Genomic DNA, 12,524 nt, shown 5'->3' with positions numbered 1-12,524 from the left:
AGTCTAGCTGTGTGTGCGGTAACTGAAGAGAGCAGAGTGAGGTCAGGATTCCCCATCGTAGAATCAGGTCATTCATTGTACCTGACGTTCTGGGAATGCTAGTCAGCACTCTCCAGTTTGTAGATGTCTTTGTCAAATGATTTATCCTCTCTGCCCCACTTACCCCCATGGAACACAGGCAAATAGCAGGAAGGACACTTTCTAGAAAAAAAAGGGTAGATAAGATGTATGTAAACTGGCTAGCATGTGCTGTTTTTAAAACTGGATTAAATGTTTACTGACGAGTTCGCCTAGCAGGAAATGGGTAAAGTAGAGTGGTTTGAGGGGATGGACTCTTGAGAAGGTTCAACATTGTGTTACTCTTTAAGGGACTGTAGACATAGTAGTGCACATGTTTTTATGTTAGTAGATAGTAATATTGTCCTGCTTTCTAATAACTTTAATATGTATGTTCACTTGACATATATTGATTTTTATTTATAAATCATAGTCTAAAGTTTCTAATTTAATTATGAACATATGTTGGGGTCCACTAGTTCTCTGAAGAAAAGTCTGGTTCCTCTAATAATAATAGGCTAATCACAATAGCTTGAATGTTTAGAAGGTAGTGCTATATGAAGGAGCTATTTCTGTCACAGCATTGGAGGTTTAGCTAGCAAATAACAATTCAGGAAGATACTTCAGAAGATGACTGCTTTATGAAACCACACTCCACCACCTCCTCATTGGCAGCTTTACACAGACCTTTCAGGGTGAGGCTCCTTTCTAGGTAACTTGGAACTGCTGGGATTGTGGGCACTGGATTCCCTTTGCCCCTCTGAACAGTGGTACTTTGGCCATTTAGCTCACAGGCGCTTCCTTAGGGGAGAAAGCTTCCTGGTGCGGCCCCTGTGCTTGCAGCCCCTGTGCTTGCAGCCCCTGTGCCCTCTGTGCCCCCTGTGCTTGCAGCCCCTGTGCTTGCAGCTCCTGTGCTTGCAGCTCCTGTGCTCACAGCCCCTGTGCCCCCTGTGCTTGCAGCCCCTGTGCTCGCAGCCCCTGTGCCCCCTGTACTTGCAGCTCCTGTGCTCGCAGCCCTGTGCTTGCAGCTCCTGTGCTTGCAGCCCCTGTGCCCCCTGTGCTTGCAGCCCCTGTGCCCCCTGTGCTTGCAGCCCCTGTGCTTGCAGCCCCTGTGCTCACAGCCCCTGTGCCCCCTGTGCCCCCGTGCTTGCAGCCCCTGTGCTCGCAGCCCCTGTGCTCCCTGTGCTCGCAGCCCCTGTGCCCCCTGTGCTTGCAGCCCCTGTACTTGCAGCCCCTGTGCTTGCAGCCCCTGTGCCCCCTGTGCTTGCAGCCCTGTGCCCCCTGTGCTTGCAGCCCCTGTGCTTGCAGTTCCTGTGCTTGCAGGTCCTGTGCTCACAGCCCCTGTGCCCCCTGTACCCCCTGTGCTTGCAGCCCCTGTGCTCGCAGCCCCTGTGCTTGCAGCCCCTGTGCTCGCAGCCCCTGTGCTTGCAGCCCCTGTGCTCGCAGCCCCTGTGCTGGCAGGTCCTGTGCTCACAGCCCCTGTGCCCCCTGTGCTCGCAGCCCCTGTGCTCGCAGCCCCTGTGCTCGCAGCCCCTGTGCTCGCAGCCCCTGTGCTCGCAGCCCCTGTGCTCGCAGCCCCTGTGCTTGCAGCTCCTGTTCTTGCAGCCCCTGTGCCCCCTGTGCTTGCAGCCCCTGTGCTTGCAGCTCCTGTGCCCCCTGTGCTTGCAGGTCCTGTGCTTGCAGCCCCTGTGCTTGCAGCCCCTGTGCTTGCAGCTCCTTATCATACACATGCCTTACTCAAGGGGAGAGCACCTTTCTGCAGTTTTGTGGTGAGGCTTGCTCAGCGAGGGAAACTCCTACCAGCACTCTCAGATCAACTGAGAGTTTAACAAGCTCAGACTCCGGAGGGTAGCACTCTTTCCTCCACAGCTTCCCGCCCCATTCACTCTTTACTAACAGCAAGGTTAGAAGTAGGTGTGGCAGAAAGGGAGTGATGCTGATTTAGGTGAATAAAGGATCATTTGTGGTTTGAACAAGATTTTCTAGAGAGGATTGGGTGTTTGAGGGCATTGACCAATTTTGCCACTTGGCTGACGTCTATGTAAGTCTATATTTAGCATTCAAATGTAAGTATTTGTTAAACAGAAGGAATTAATCTTCTGTTGTCACATTTGAAGGTACACAGCATTTCTTCTCTGGAGACACTATTTCGATTATGAGAATATCGTAATCATAAACATAACAGGTGTCTGAGTTCAGGATGACTTACATATTGCTATTGTATTTCAGTATCACAGATCTAATAATTATCTCATTGCTCTAATGATAAACCTTCAAGTGCCTGAGGACTGGAGCTGTTTCCAGGATGATAAAGATTTGGCCCTGAGTGTCTGTGGAAGTGACCGTGAATTCAGCCAAACTGTATTCGAGTTATTCTTACAGTTCTCAGTAGAGCCTGATGAGCGGCCATCAGACAGGGAAATACCTCCTTCTCCTGGGGTTAGAGAAGAGCACTAGAGAAATGTCAGGAAGCGACAGGGTTAGGATGAAGAGAGGAATGGAAGGAAGCAAGGAGCACTATGCAAGAATCCCCAGTTCACAGATCAGACACCTGAGCTTTGACCTGAGAGAACTTGGAGACCACTGCCTAGTCAGTGCCTTTTAAACTGGTGGTGTAGCCTACCTCTCGGTTTGGCCTCCCTCTGTGGTCAGCTTCAAGGGAGGAGAAAGTGAAAGCAGGCTCTGGTGATATCCAGCTCTAGCAACAGGATTCTGCTCTCTAAAACACCCAAGTTTTATAGTTGTATAGAGTCTAGACTCCCTCCAAATTCTCCATTCTCATGCCCCATCCTCCCCAGTCCTGGGAATACAGGCGTGGACACCACAGCTGTGGGATCACAGCTGTCTTTAAAAGGAGCACTTTATGTTTAGGATTGCATCTGACAAATAGCCTCTGTTGCTAAATTGAAAGCTCACACACACAGTGCACACGCTGCACAGTAGCTAAGGGAGCTACACTTGAAAGGCTGTCGTGCTGAACCCTGCCGAGATTGTAATGGAAACCCGTAAGAGGTGGAAACTACTGAAGGTGTGTCTGAGGACACGTGGCAGCCACTGGAGATAGCCTCTCTGGCTCCCGAGTGAGGAACTGAGCAAGACAGGAAGCCAGCAGTGATTCTGGGGTTCTTGAAGCAGAATTAGATAAAACTTGGGGCCAAACTCAGTGCATCCTGTCTTGTGAGGTTTAGAGGGCCTTAGTGCTGTGCAGGGTCATACACTCTTGGTTTGTATACATAGGACAATGCTATTTCAAAGGCCCAAAGATCTGACCAGGCTCTACCTTTCCCATAACCTTTACATATATATATAATTTCATTATTAGTGTTGAAGGAGAAATATTTTAATGTAATTTCCAAATTGATTAATGCCTTTTTTCTTTTATTAGGATCTTCATAATTTGAGCTGAATTTGTTTGGAAGTTAGCAATCTATTTTCATTAGATAAGCTGTGTGTGAAAAGGTCCTTTGGGACGAACAAAATTAGCTTAGTGACTTTGCTCATTCGTCTGCGTGTGTGTGTAACTTAACTGCTTTCATTTCTGATGTTGCAGTAGAATTAGATCAAAACCAAGTAATTTTCACATCCCAAGAAAGCCTACATTTTCTGCCATTCTGAACTCTTGTGTATCTTTATTCTTCTAGGTAAGGAATTTTAAATTGGAACAGGAGCAAGAAAAAAACAAAATTTTGTCAGAAGCGCTGGAGACTTTAGCCACTGAGCATCATGAACTAGAACGATCCCTGGTTGAAGGATCTCCGCCTGTCAGCATCCTTAGTGAGGACGAGTTCTATGATGCACTGTCAGGTAACTCCAGAACCATTTCCTTTGTGTTGTTAGAAGTGTATAGGCTTTGTAAGAGTGGCTGTGACCTGGAATTTTCCAGAATAAACAGAGGTTTATCAGTACAGCTGCCCTAACTATTGTGCAGCATGTACATCCGTGTGTACATGCACATGTGTGTGTGTGTGTGTGTGTGCATCTGTGTGTATGTGGATGTGCACAGGTGTTCATCTGAGTGTAGGCACATGTGTGCCACAGAACACATGTGTGTGTGTGCACATATGTGTGTGTCTGCCTGTTTTGAAAGCATACAATATGCCAGAATTGGAATACTTTCAAAGCTGTACATTTTTTTTTTGTTTGTTTGTTTGTTTTGCTCCTTTTCTGTGACTGTTTTCTGACCACCCTGTGCTGTCAGCTCTTGACACATGCTCTAAGGAAATGGAAAGAGACAGTGAGTTCTGTCTTGAAAGAGGCCTTTAGAGTTCAGTGTGCTAGAGGCAAATATAGGGGCCAGAGTATAGTTGGAGCAGGAGAAAGGAAGTTCTTAACTTTGCCCCAGAAACTGTGCACAAGGACAGCATAGTGAATCTCCTGTGAGCAGGGACACCAGCGCCTGCAGCCCCGAGAGAGTGGTCCTGAGTGTTAGTAGCCTGGAAATGGAGAGGTGAGGTGGGAAGAGTTGTAGACAGGTGGAGAAGGTGGGACTGCTAAGCAGTTTGGATTTTGTATGTGTGTGGGTATTATTGTCTTACTTTGAGGGCTATGCTATACTCAAGATCCAACTAATCTTCTAGGAGCTGAAATTACAAGCATGCACCACCGTGGTTACTGGGTTTTGATCTAGAAATTAACATTAGAAGTTTTGAGATACATGTGAATGGGGAAAGGTTCCAGAGAACAAGGTAACTGGAGATCAGTGAGGTTGCAACAGTATTTTATAGCAGGAAACGAAAGAGAGGAAGCACAGTGAGAAATGGCAGAAATGAGAACAAGAGGTTAAGCCAAGAAAGCTGATGCAGTGGGTTATCGCACGGGGCAGGAAGAGAATATTGGAAGGATAGAGACCCAGAGGGAATTCAGGCTTGGATCATTGCTAGTAGAAGTAGAATTAATTCAGGGGCGCACATACTGTAATAGCCAGATTTGGAGCTAAAAAGGACTATGATGACGCTGACAGTGTCAGTTAACTGTGGGATGTGTGAAAGAGTGATGCATGCTGGGAAGAGGGAAGATGTAGGACTTGAACACAGGATGAATGACAAGGGTGAAGGAACTTACTGTGGTGGGAGGGAGACAGTGTAAGAACATTTATGATGGCTGGCATGTACTATTCTCAACTCTGTCCTCTGCCCATTGATGTTAACTTATACATTCTGTGCATTGGTTCCTAAAAGAAAATCAGCAGAAGCTTTGTGGCAGAGGAGCAAGCCTTTGGTCCCAGCACTTGGGAGGTAGAGGTAGGTGGATCTACAAAGGAAGTTCTAGGGCAGCTAAAGCTACACAGAGAAACTCAGTCTTGGAAAACCCAAAGCAGAAAGAGAAAAAGAAAAAGGAATCTTTAGCTATCTTGTCTGGTGGTAGGAAGCATGCCAGTGGGGTGGACTTTGAGAACACATAGCCTCCCCTCACTTCTGGTTCACTTTCTCTGCTGTGTGGTTGATGTTGGAGATGTAATGTCTCAGCCTCTGGCTCTGGCTGCCTACCGTCATGCTCTGCACCATTATAAACCCAAATAAAGTCTTTCTTCCTTAAGTTCTATTTGGTCATGGTGTTTTATCATAGCAAGAGAAACACACACACACACACACACACACACACACACACTGAAACTCTCACAGGTTCTTCAGAGGCTAGTTTTTAAAGATTTGTCTGCAGTTTAAATTATATGTAGCACATATGACTGTGTGGGTATGCTCATGTATTTGTACCTGCCCTTGGAGAGCAGAGGTGTTGGAGTCCCTGGACTAGATTGCAGACAGTGGTGAGCTGCCTAACACTGGTGCAGGGAGCTAGCCTGAGTCCTCTGGAAGGTCAGTACATGTGCCCTTGACCACTGAGCTCTCTCGCCAGTCTTTCTTCAAGAGGTTATTAACAGCTTGATAAGCTACTCTTCCGGGCCTTTTTTCAAGCAATTCCAAGTCCATAGACTCATAGATAGCCAATGGATCCCCAAGTGTCTTAGGTTTTTATTGCCGTGAAGAGACATCACAACCACAGTCACTGTTATAAGGGGCAACATTTAATTGGGGCTGGCTTACAGGTCAGAGGTTCAGTCCATTGTCGTCATGGCAGGAAGCATGGCAGCATGCAGTACGCAGCAGAGAGAGATTACCATGCTAAGTATGGCTTAAGCACCTGTGACCTCCAAGCCCACCCCCAGTGAACACTTACTCCAAGGAGGCCACTCTTCCTAATAGTGCTACTCCCTCTGGTCCTGTGAGGGCCATTTTTATTCAAGCTACCATACCAGGTATACATTGGGACTTGAAGAAAAGTCCCCGAAATAGCTAAGTGGTTATTCTGGATGAGCTTTTCAGGACATCTTTAGACTCCATTTTAGGATTGTAGCTCCAGCCCAGTCTTTCTATGTGCATGTAGAACATTCTTTTTAAACCATTCTCTTTTTGAGAGACATTTAGCAGCTTCTCCCAACTCTCTGTTTCCGGGTATGTCACAGCAGTCATCTCTGGGACGAGGAGATAAATACCTGCCACCCCTCTGCCCACACCTGAATGTGCTTGCTGCGGTTGTGGTACCTCTGCTGTGCTGTGGATCGCTGTGCTGAGCAGGCTCCCGAGACCGAATCCTGGACTGACAGCACTTTCTCTGCTGGCTGTAGTCAATGAAGGCAGGGACATGTCAAGCCATGAATAGTTACACAAACTTTGTTACATTTGTTTAAACACAGTAACTCATCTGCCTTTTCTGCTATTTTTTACTACAAACTTAGTGAATCACGGAACAATGGAAAAGACTCATTGAAATGAACAATCTGATAGCCTGATAGCAAGTCCTGACCTGCTGTGACCGGCTGCACAGTTCATGAAGATCATAACAGCTCCTGCTGAGAAATGACTTCATTTGCACACTGTAGTGTCTACTCAGCGGCCTCTCCCCACACTTCCTCCTTCACTTCTGCTATGAGAGAAGAAACCTGACCCTTAAATAAGGCTAGCCCTTGTTGCTACCCTGCGCTTTCCCAGGAGACTTAGTTACTATTATTTCACTCACTTTCCTTTACATGCTGTGTAACTTAAGATTAGACTGAAAGAGTGAAGATTGGTTTTCTCACAGTTCCAGCACTCAAAAGTCCTGAAGTCAAAGAACATCTAGGCTCTAGGATAGAATCTGGTTCCTTGCTCTAATGAACCACCTGCGTTCCATGGCTCCAAGCCTGTCCTCCATCTTCAGAGCCTGAGTAGATCATCTTCGGCCTCTAATTCTGGCCATTCCTCCTTCCTGCTGAAGGAACCCTGTGATTATATTGGGCTCATCCAAAGAATCTAGGACATTCTCCCCATCCCTGGAATTTTAGCTTAAATCTGCAGAATTCTGTTTACTAGGCAAGTAGAATAATTATGGATTTGTTCCTGCTCTCCTCCAAATTTATAGCGTGCCTCTCTGTCTCTGTCTCTGTCTCTCTGTCTTTCTGTCTCTCTGTCTCTCCCTCTCTCTGTCTCTGTCTCTCTCCCTCTCTCTCCCTCTCTCTGTCTCTCTCTCTGTCTCTCTCTCTGTCTCTCTCTCTCTCTCTCTCTCTCTCTCTCTCTCTCTCTCTGTGTCTCTCTCCTTCCTTCCTTCTCTCCCTCCCTCCTCTCTCTAAAAAACCAAACCAAAATCCAGGAGAGGTTTTAAACCAGATGTTGAACTCTCAGCTCCTTCTCCAGCACTGTGTCTGCTTACATGTGGCCGTGTTTTCTGCCATTACAACAAGAACTAAGCCTGTGGAAATGTAAATAGTCCCAATTAAATGTTTTTCTTGGTAAGAGTTGCCATGGTCATGGTGTCAATAGAAACCCAAACTTAGACAGGGTATAATGGCAGAGTTTATAGATTGTTGTTAGGGATTATGGTTTAATAAATTAGTGGCTTTAGATTTTCCTTCAATAACTATGACTTCCTGAGCACGGAGCTGTTAATTAGCTGTTCCAGTACCAGACATGTCTGCCTTTTGTTGAATGGGTCTTATCCAATCAGAGACCTCTTGGTTACTGCCAAGGTATGTGCACACTATGGCAGTCATAGGGTTATTGCCCCGTGCAGGTCAGTGAGGAGTTCTGGGCATCAGAGCTGGTTATGGCTGTTGATTGCCTCCCTCCTTTGGAAGCTTCTATGGTACCTTCTAGTACTCAAAACTCTGTTCAAGACAGTTCCAGTGCATTAGTCTTCGGGCTTTCCTCTGGAAGTGCATGGTGTCTTCAGCAACAGGGACTTTATCTTCCACCTCTAGGAGTTAGCCAGGGCATTAGCAATAGGCTTTATTTTTCCGGAGTCTCGGACAGACCTAGCCAACAATGCAAACAAACACTAAGCATATCTGGTTTTATGCTTTTAGTAGATGATCTTTGGGTCTTATTCAGAGCACTATCAGCCCAGAAGAGGAAGGGCTGATTAAGATTATATATATATTACATATATATGCATATATATTATATATATATAGAGAGATGTTTCTCTTTTTTTAATGTTTTTTTTTTAATTTTTACTCAGTATTTTTTAGTTACATTTCAAATGTTATTCCCTTTTCTGGTTTCCTGTCCATAAGCCCCTATCCCCTCCCCCTCCCCTTTTGTGAAGGTGTTCCCCCTCCCCAACCACCCTCCCTTCCTGTCCTGACATTCCCCTACACTGGGAGTCCAGTCTTGGCAGGACCAAGGGTTTTTCCTCCCATTGGTGTCCAACAAGACCATCCTCTGCTACATATGCAGCTGGAGCCATGGGTCTGTCCATGTGTACTCTTTGGGTAGTGGTTTAGTCCCTGGGAGTTCTGGTTGGTTGGTATTGTTGTTCTTATGGGGTTGCAGACCCCTTCAACTCTATCAATCCTTTCTCTAACTCCTCCAGTGGGGACCCCGTTCTCTGTTCAATGGTTTACTGTGAGCATTCGCCTCTGTATTTGTCATGCTCTGGCTGAGCCTCTTAGGAGACAGCTATATTAGGTTCTTGCCAGCATGCACTTCTTGGCTTCATCAATATTGTCTAGTTTTGGTGACTCTGTGTGTGTGTGTGTGTGTGTGTGTGTGTGTGTGTGTGTATACAGCTTCTGGCTATTGTAAAAAAGGCTGTTATGAACATAGTGGAGCATGTGTCCTTGTTATATGTTGGAGCATCGTTTGGGAATATGCCCAGGGGTGGTATAGCTGGGTCCTCAGATAGTACTATGTCCAATTTTCTGAGGAACCTCCAGACTGATTTCCAGAGTGGTTGTACAAGCTTGCAATCCCAGCAACAATGGAGGAGTGTTCCTCTTTCTCCACATCCTCACCAGCATCCTTACCTGAGTTTTTGATCTTAGTCATTCTGATTGGTGTGAGGTGGAATCTCAGGGTTGTTTTGATTTGCATTTCCCTGATGACTAAGGATGTTGAACATTTCTTTAGGTACTTCTCAGCCAGTTGATAGTCCTCAGCTGTGAATTCTTTATCTCTGTACCCCATTTTTAAAATAGGGTTATTTGACTCTCTGGAGTCTAACTTCTTGTTCTTTGTATATATTAGATATTAGTCCTCTATCAGATGTAGAATTGGTAAAGATCTTTTCCCAATCTGTTGGTTGCTGTTTTGTCCTGATCACAGTGTCTGTTGCCTTACAGAAGTTTTGCAGTTTTATGAGGTCCCACTTGCTGATTCTCGATCTTAGAATATAAGCCATTGGTGTTTTGTTCAGGAAATTTTCCCTAATGCCCATGTGTTTGAGGCTCTTCCCCACTTTTTCTTCTCTTAGTTTGAGTGTATCTGGTGTGAGGTGGAGGTCCTTGATCCACTTGGACTTAAGCTTTGTACAGGATGATAAGAATGGGTCAATGTGCATTCTTCTACATGCTGATCTCTAGTTGAACCAGCACCATTTGTTGAAAATGCTATCTTTTTTCTAGTGGATGGTTTTAGCTCCTTTGTCAAAGATCAAGAGACCATACCATAGGTGTGTGGGTTCATTTCTGGGTCTTCAATTCTATTCCATTGATCTACCTGCCTGTCTCTGTACCAAAACCATATTGTTTTTATCACTATTGCTCTACAATATAGCTTGAAGTCAGGGACGGTTATTCCCCCAGAAGTTCTTTTATTGTCAAGGATAGTTTTCACTATTCTTTTGTTGTTGTTGTTGTTGTTGTTGTTGTTGTTGTTATGGATTTGCAAATTGCTTGTTCTAACCCTATGAAGAATTGTGTTGGAATTTTGATAGGGATTGCATTAAATCTGTAGGTTGCTTTTCGCAAAATGGCCATTTTTACTATATTAATCCTGACAGTACATGAGTATGGGAGATTTTCCATCTTCTGAGATCTTCAATTTCTTTCTTCAGAGACTTGAAGTTCTCATCATACAGATATTTCACTTGCTTGGTTAAAGTCATACTCAGGTATTTTATGTTATTTGTGACTATTGTGAAGGGTGTCATTTCCCTAATTTCTTTCTCAGCCTGTTTATCCTTTGAATAGAGGAAGGCTACTGATTGGTTAGAGTTAATTTTATACCCAGTCACTTTGCTGAAGTTGTTTATCTGACTTAGTAGTTCTCTGTTGGAACTTTTGGGGTCACTTAAGTGTACTATCATATCATCTGCAAATAGTGATATTTTGACTTCTTACTTCCCAATTTATATCCCTTTGATCTCCTTTTGTTGTCTGATTGCTCTGGCTAGGACTTCAAGTACTATATTGAATAAGTAGGGAGGGAGAGGACAGCCTTATCTAGTTCCTGATTTTAGTGGGATTGCTTCAAGTTTCTTTCCATTTAGTTTGATGTTGCCGACTGATTTGCTGTATATCGCTTTTACTATGTTTAGGTATGGGCCTCAAATTCCCAATCTTTCCAAGACTTTGAACATGAATGGGTGTTGAATTTTGTCAAATGCTTTCTCAGCATCTAATGAAATGATCATGTGTTTTTTTTTCCTTTGAGTTTGTTACATAGTGTATTATGTTGATGGATTTCCATACATTGAACCATCCTTGCATCCCTGGGATGAAGCCTACTTGATCATAGTGAATGATAATTTTTATGTGTTCTTGGATTTGGTTTGTGAGAATTTTATTGAGTATTTTTGTGTTGATATTCATAAGGGAAATTGCAATGTCTGAAGTTCTCTTTCTTTGTTGGGTCTTTGTGTGGTTTTATCTGATTATGATTTAACTTTGGTACCTGGTGTCTGTCTAGAAAATTGTCCATTTCCTCCAGATTTCCCAGTTTTGTTGAATATAGGCTTTTGTAGTAGGATCTGATGATTTTTTGAATTTCCTCAGATTCTGTTATGTCTCCCATTTCATTTCTGATTTTGTTAATTTGGATAAACTCTCTGTGCCCGTGGTTAGTCTGGCTAAGGCTTTATCTATATTTTTTATTTTTCTCAAAGAACTGGCTCCTGGTTTTGTTGATTCTTTGTATAGTTATTTTTGTTTCTACTTTGCTGATTTCAGCCCTGAGTTTGATTATTTGCTGCTTTCTACCCCTCTTAGTTGTATTTGCTTCCTTTTTTGTTCTAGAGCTTTCAGGTGAGCTGTCAAACTGCTCAGGTATGCTCTCTCCAATTTCTTTTTGGAGGCACTCAGAGCTATGAATTTTCCTCTCAGCACAGCTTTCATTGTGTTCCATAAGTTTGGGTATGTTGTGCCTTCATTTTCATTAAATTCTAAAAAGTATTTAATTTCATTCTTTATTTCTTCCCTGACCAAGTTGTCATTGACTAGAGTGTTGTTCAACTTCCTTGTGTATGTGGGCTTTCAGTCGTTATTGTTGTTATTGAAGACCAGCCTTAGTGCATGGTGGTCTGATGGGATGTGTGGGATTATTTCAATCTTCTTGTATCTGTTGAGGCCTGTTTTGTGACTGTGGTCAATTTTGGAGAAGGTACCATGGGGTGCTGAGGAGAAGGTATATTCTTTTTGTTTTAGGATGAAATGTTCTAAAAATATATGTTAAATCCATTTGGTTCATAAATTCTGTTAGTTTCTCTGTGTCTCTAGTTTCTGTTTTCATGGTCTGTCCATTGATTAGAGTCGGGTGTTCAAATCTTCCACTATTGGGTGAGGTACACTAGGCGGGTTCTTCTTGGGCCAGGAATGTGAGCAGAAGTAGAGGTCTCCCCTGAGCTCTCAGGAATGTCCTTATTTCTGAGAGTCCAGCTCTCTGCCCCACAGGATTTGGGTACAGAGAGCTGTGGGACTGGTTTGGCTCTAAGCGCAGGCAGAAACCTAAAGGGTCTTGTCTGAGACTGCTCCTTGGCTTGTGTGTCCAGAGGTCTGCAGGAGGAGCAGAAGAGTTGGTCTTTCCTCTGCTCTCAGGTGTGTCAGCCCTCCTGGTGACTGGCTCACAGCTCTTGGCACACAGAAACCGGGAGGGTCCGGCCCGTAACTGCTCCTAGCTTCCTATGCCCACAGGGTACACAAGGTACTATGCAGGTTCCTTTTGGGCCAGGAATTGAGCAGAAGTGGAGGTTTCCCCTGAGCTCTCAGGAATGTCCACACT

The 12,524-nt window shown here is 44.5% G+C and overlaps 1 protein-coding gene across 39 annotated transcripts in view; it reads left to right on the top strand.

The window, feature by feature from the left end:
* Nucleotides 1-12,524, top strand: part of Osbpl1a (oxysterol binding protein-like 1A) — a 205,195-nt gene that overhangs the window by 113,942 nt on the left and 78,729 nt on the right. For 38 of the 39 annotated variants that reach the window (XM_087592207.1, XM_087592205.1, XM_087592211.1 and 35 more), the window contains 1 exon segment: nucleotides 3,699-3,861. The exons of the other annotated variant lie outside the window; for it this stretch is intronic. In XM_087592207.1, coding sequence (XP_087448333.1) covers nucleotides 3,699-3,861 — 163 coding nt within the window. 39 annotated transcript variants of the gene reach the window in all.

The sequence above is a fragment of the Rattus norvegicus genome, chromosome 18 (genome assembly GCF_021556685.1).
Source record: "Rattus norvegicus strain SHRSP/BbbUtx chromosome 18, alternate assembly SHRSP_T2T, whole genome shotgun sequence".
NCBI classification, from domain to species: Eukaryota; Metazoa; Chordata; class Mammalia; order Rodentia; family Muridae; genus Rattus; species Rattus norvegicus.
This window is presented reverse-complemented; position numbering and strand designations above follow the sequence as displayed.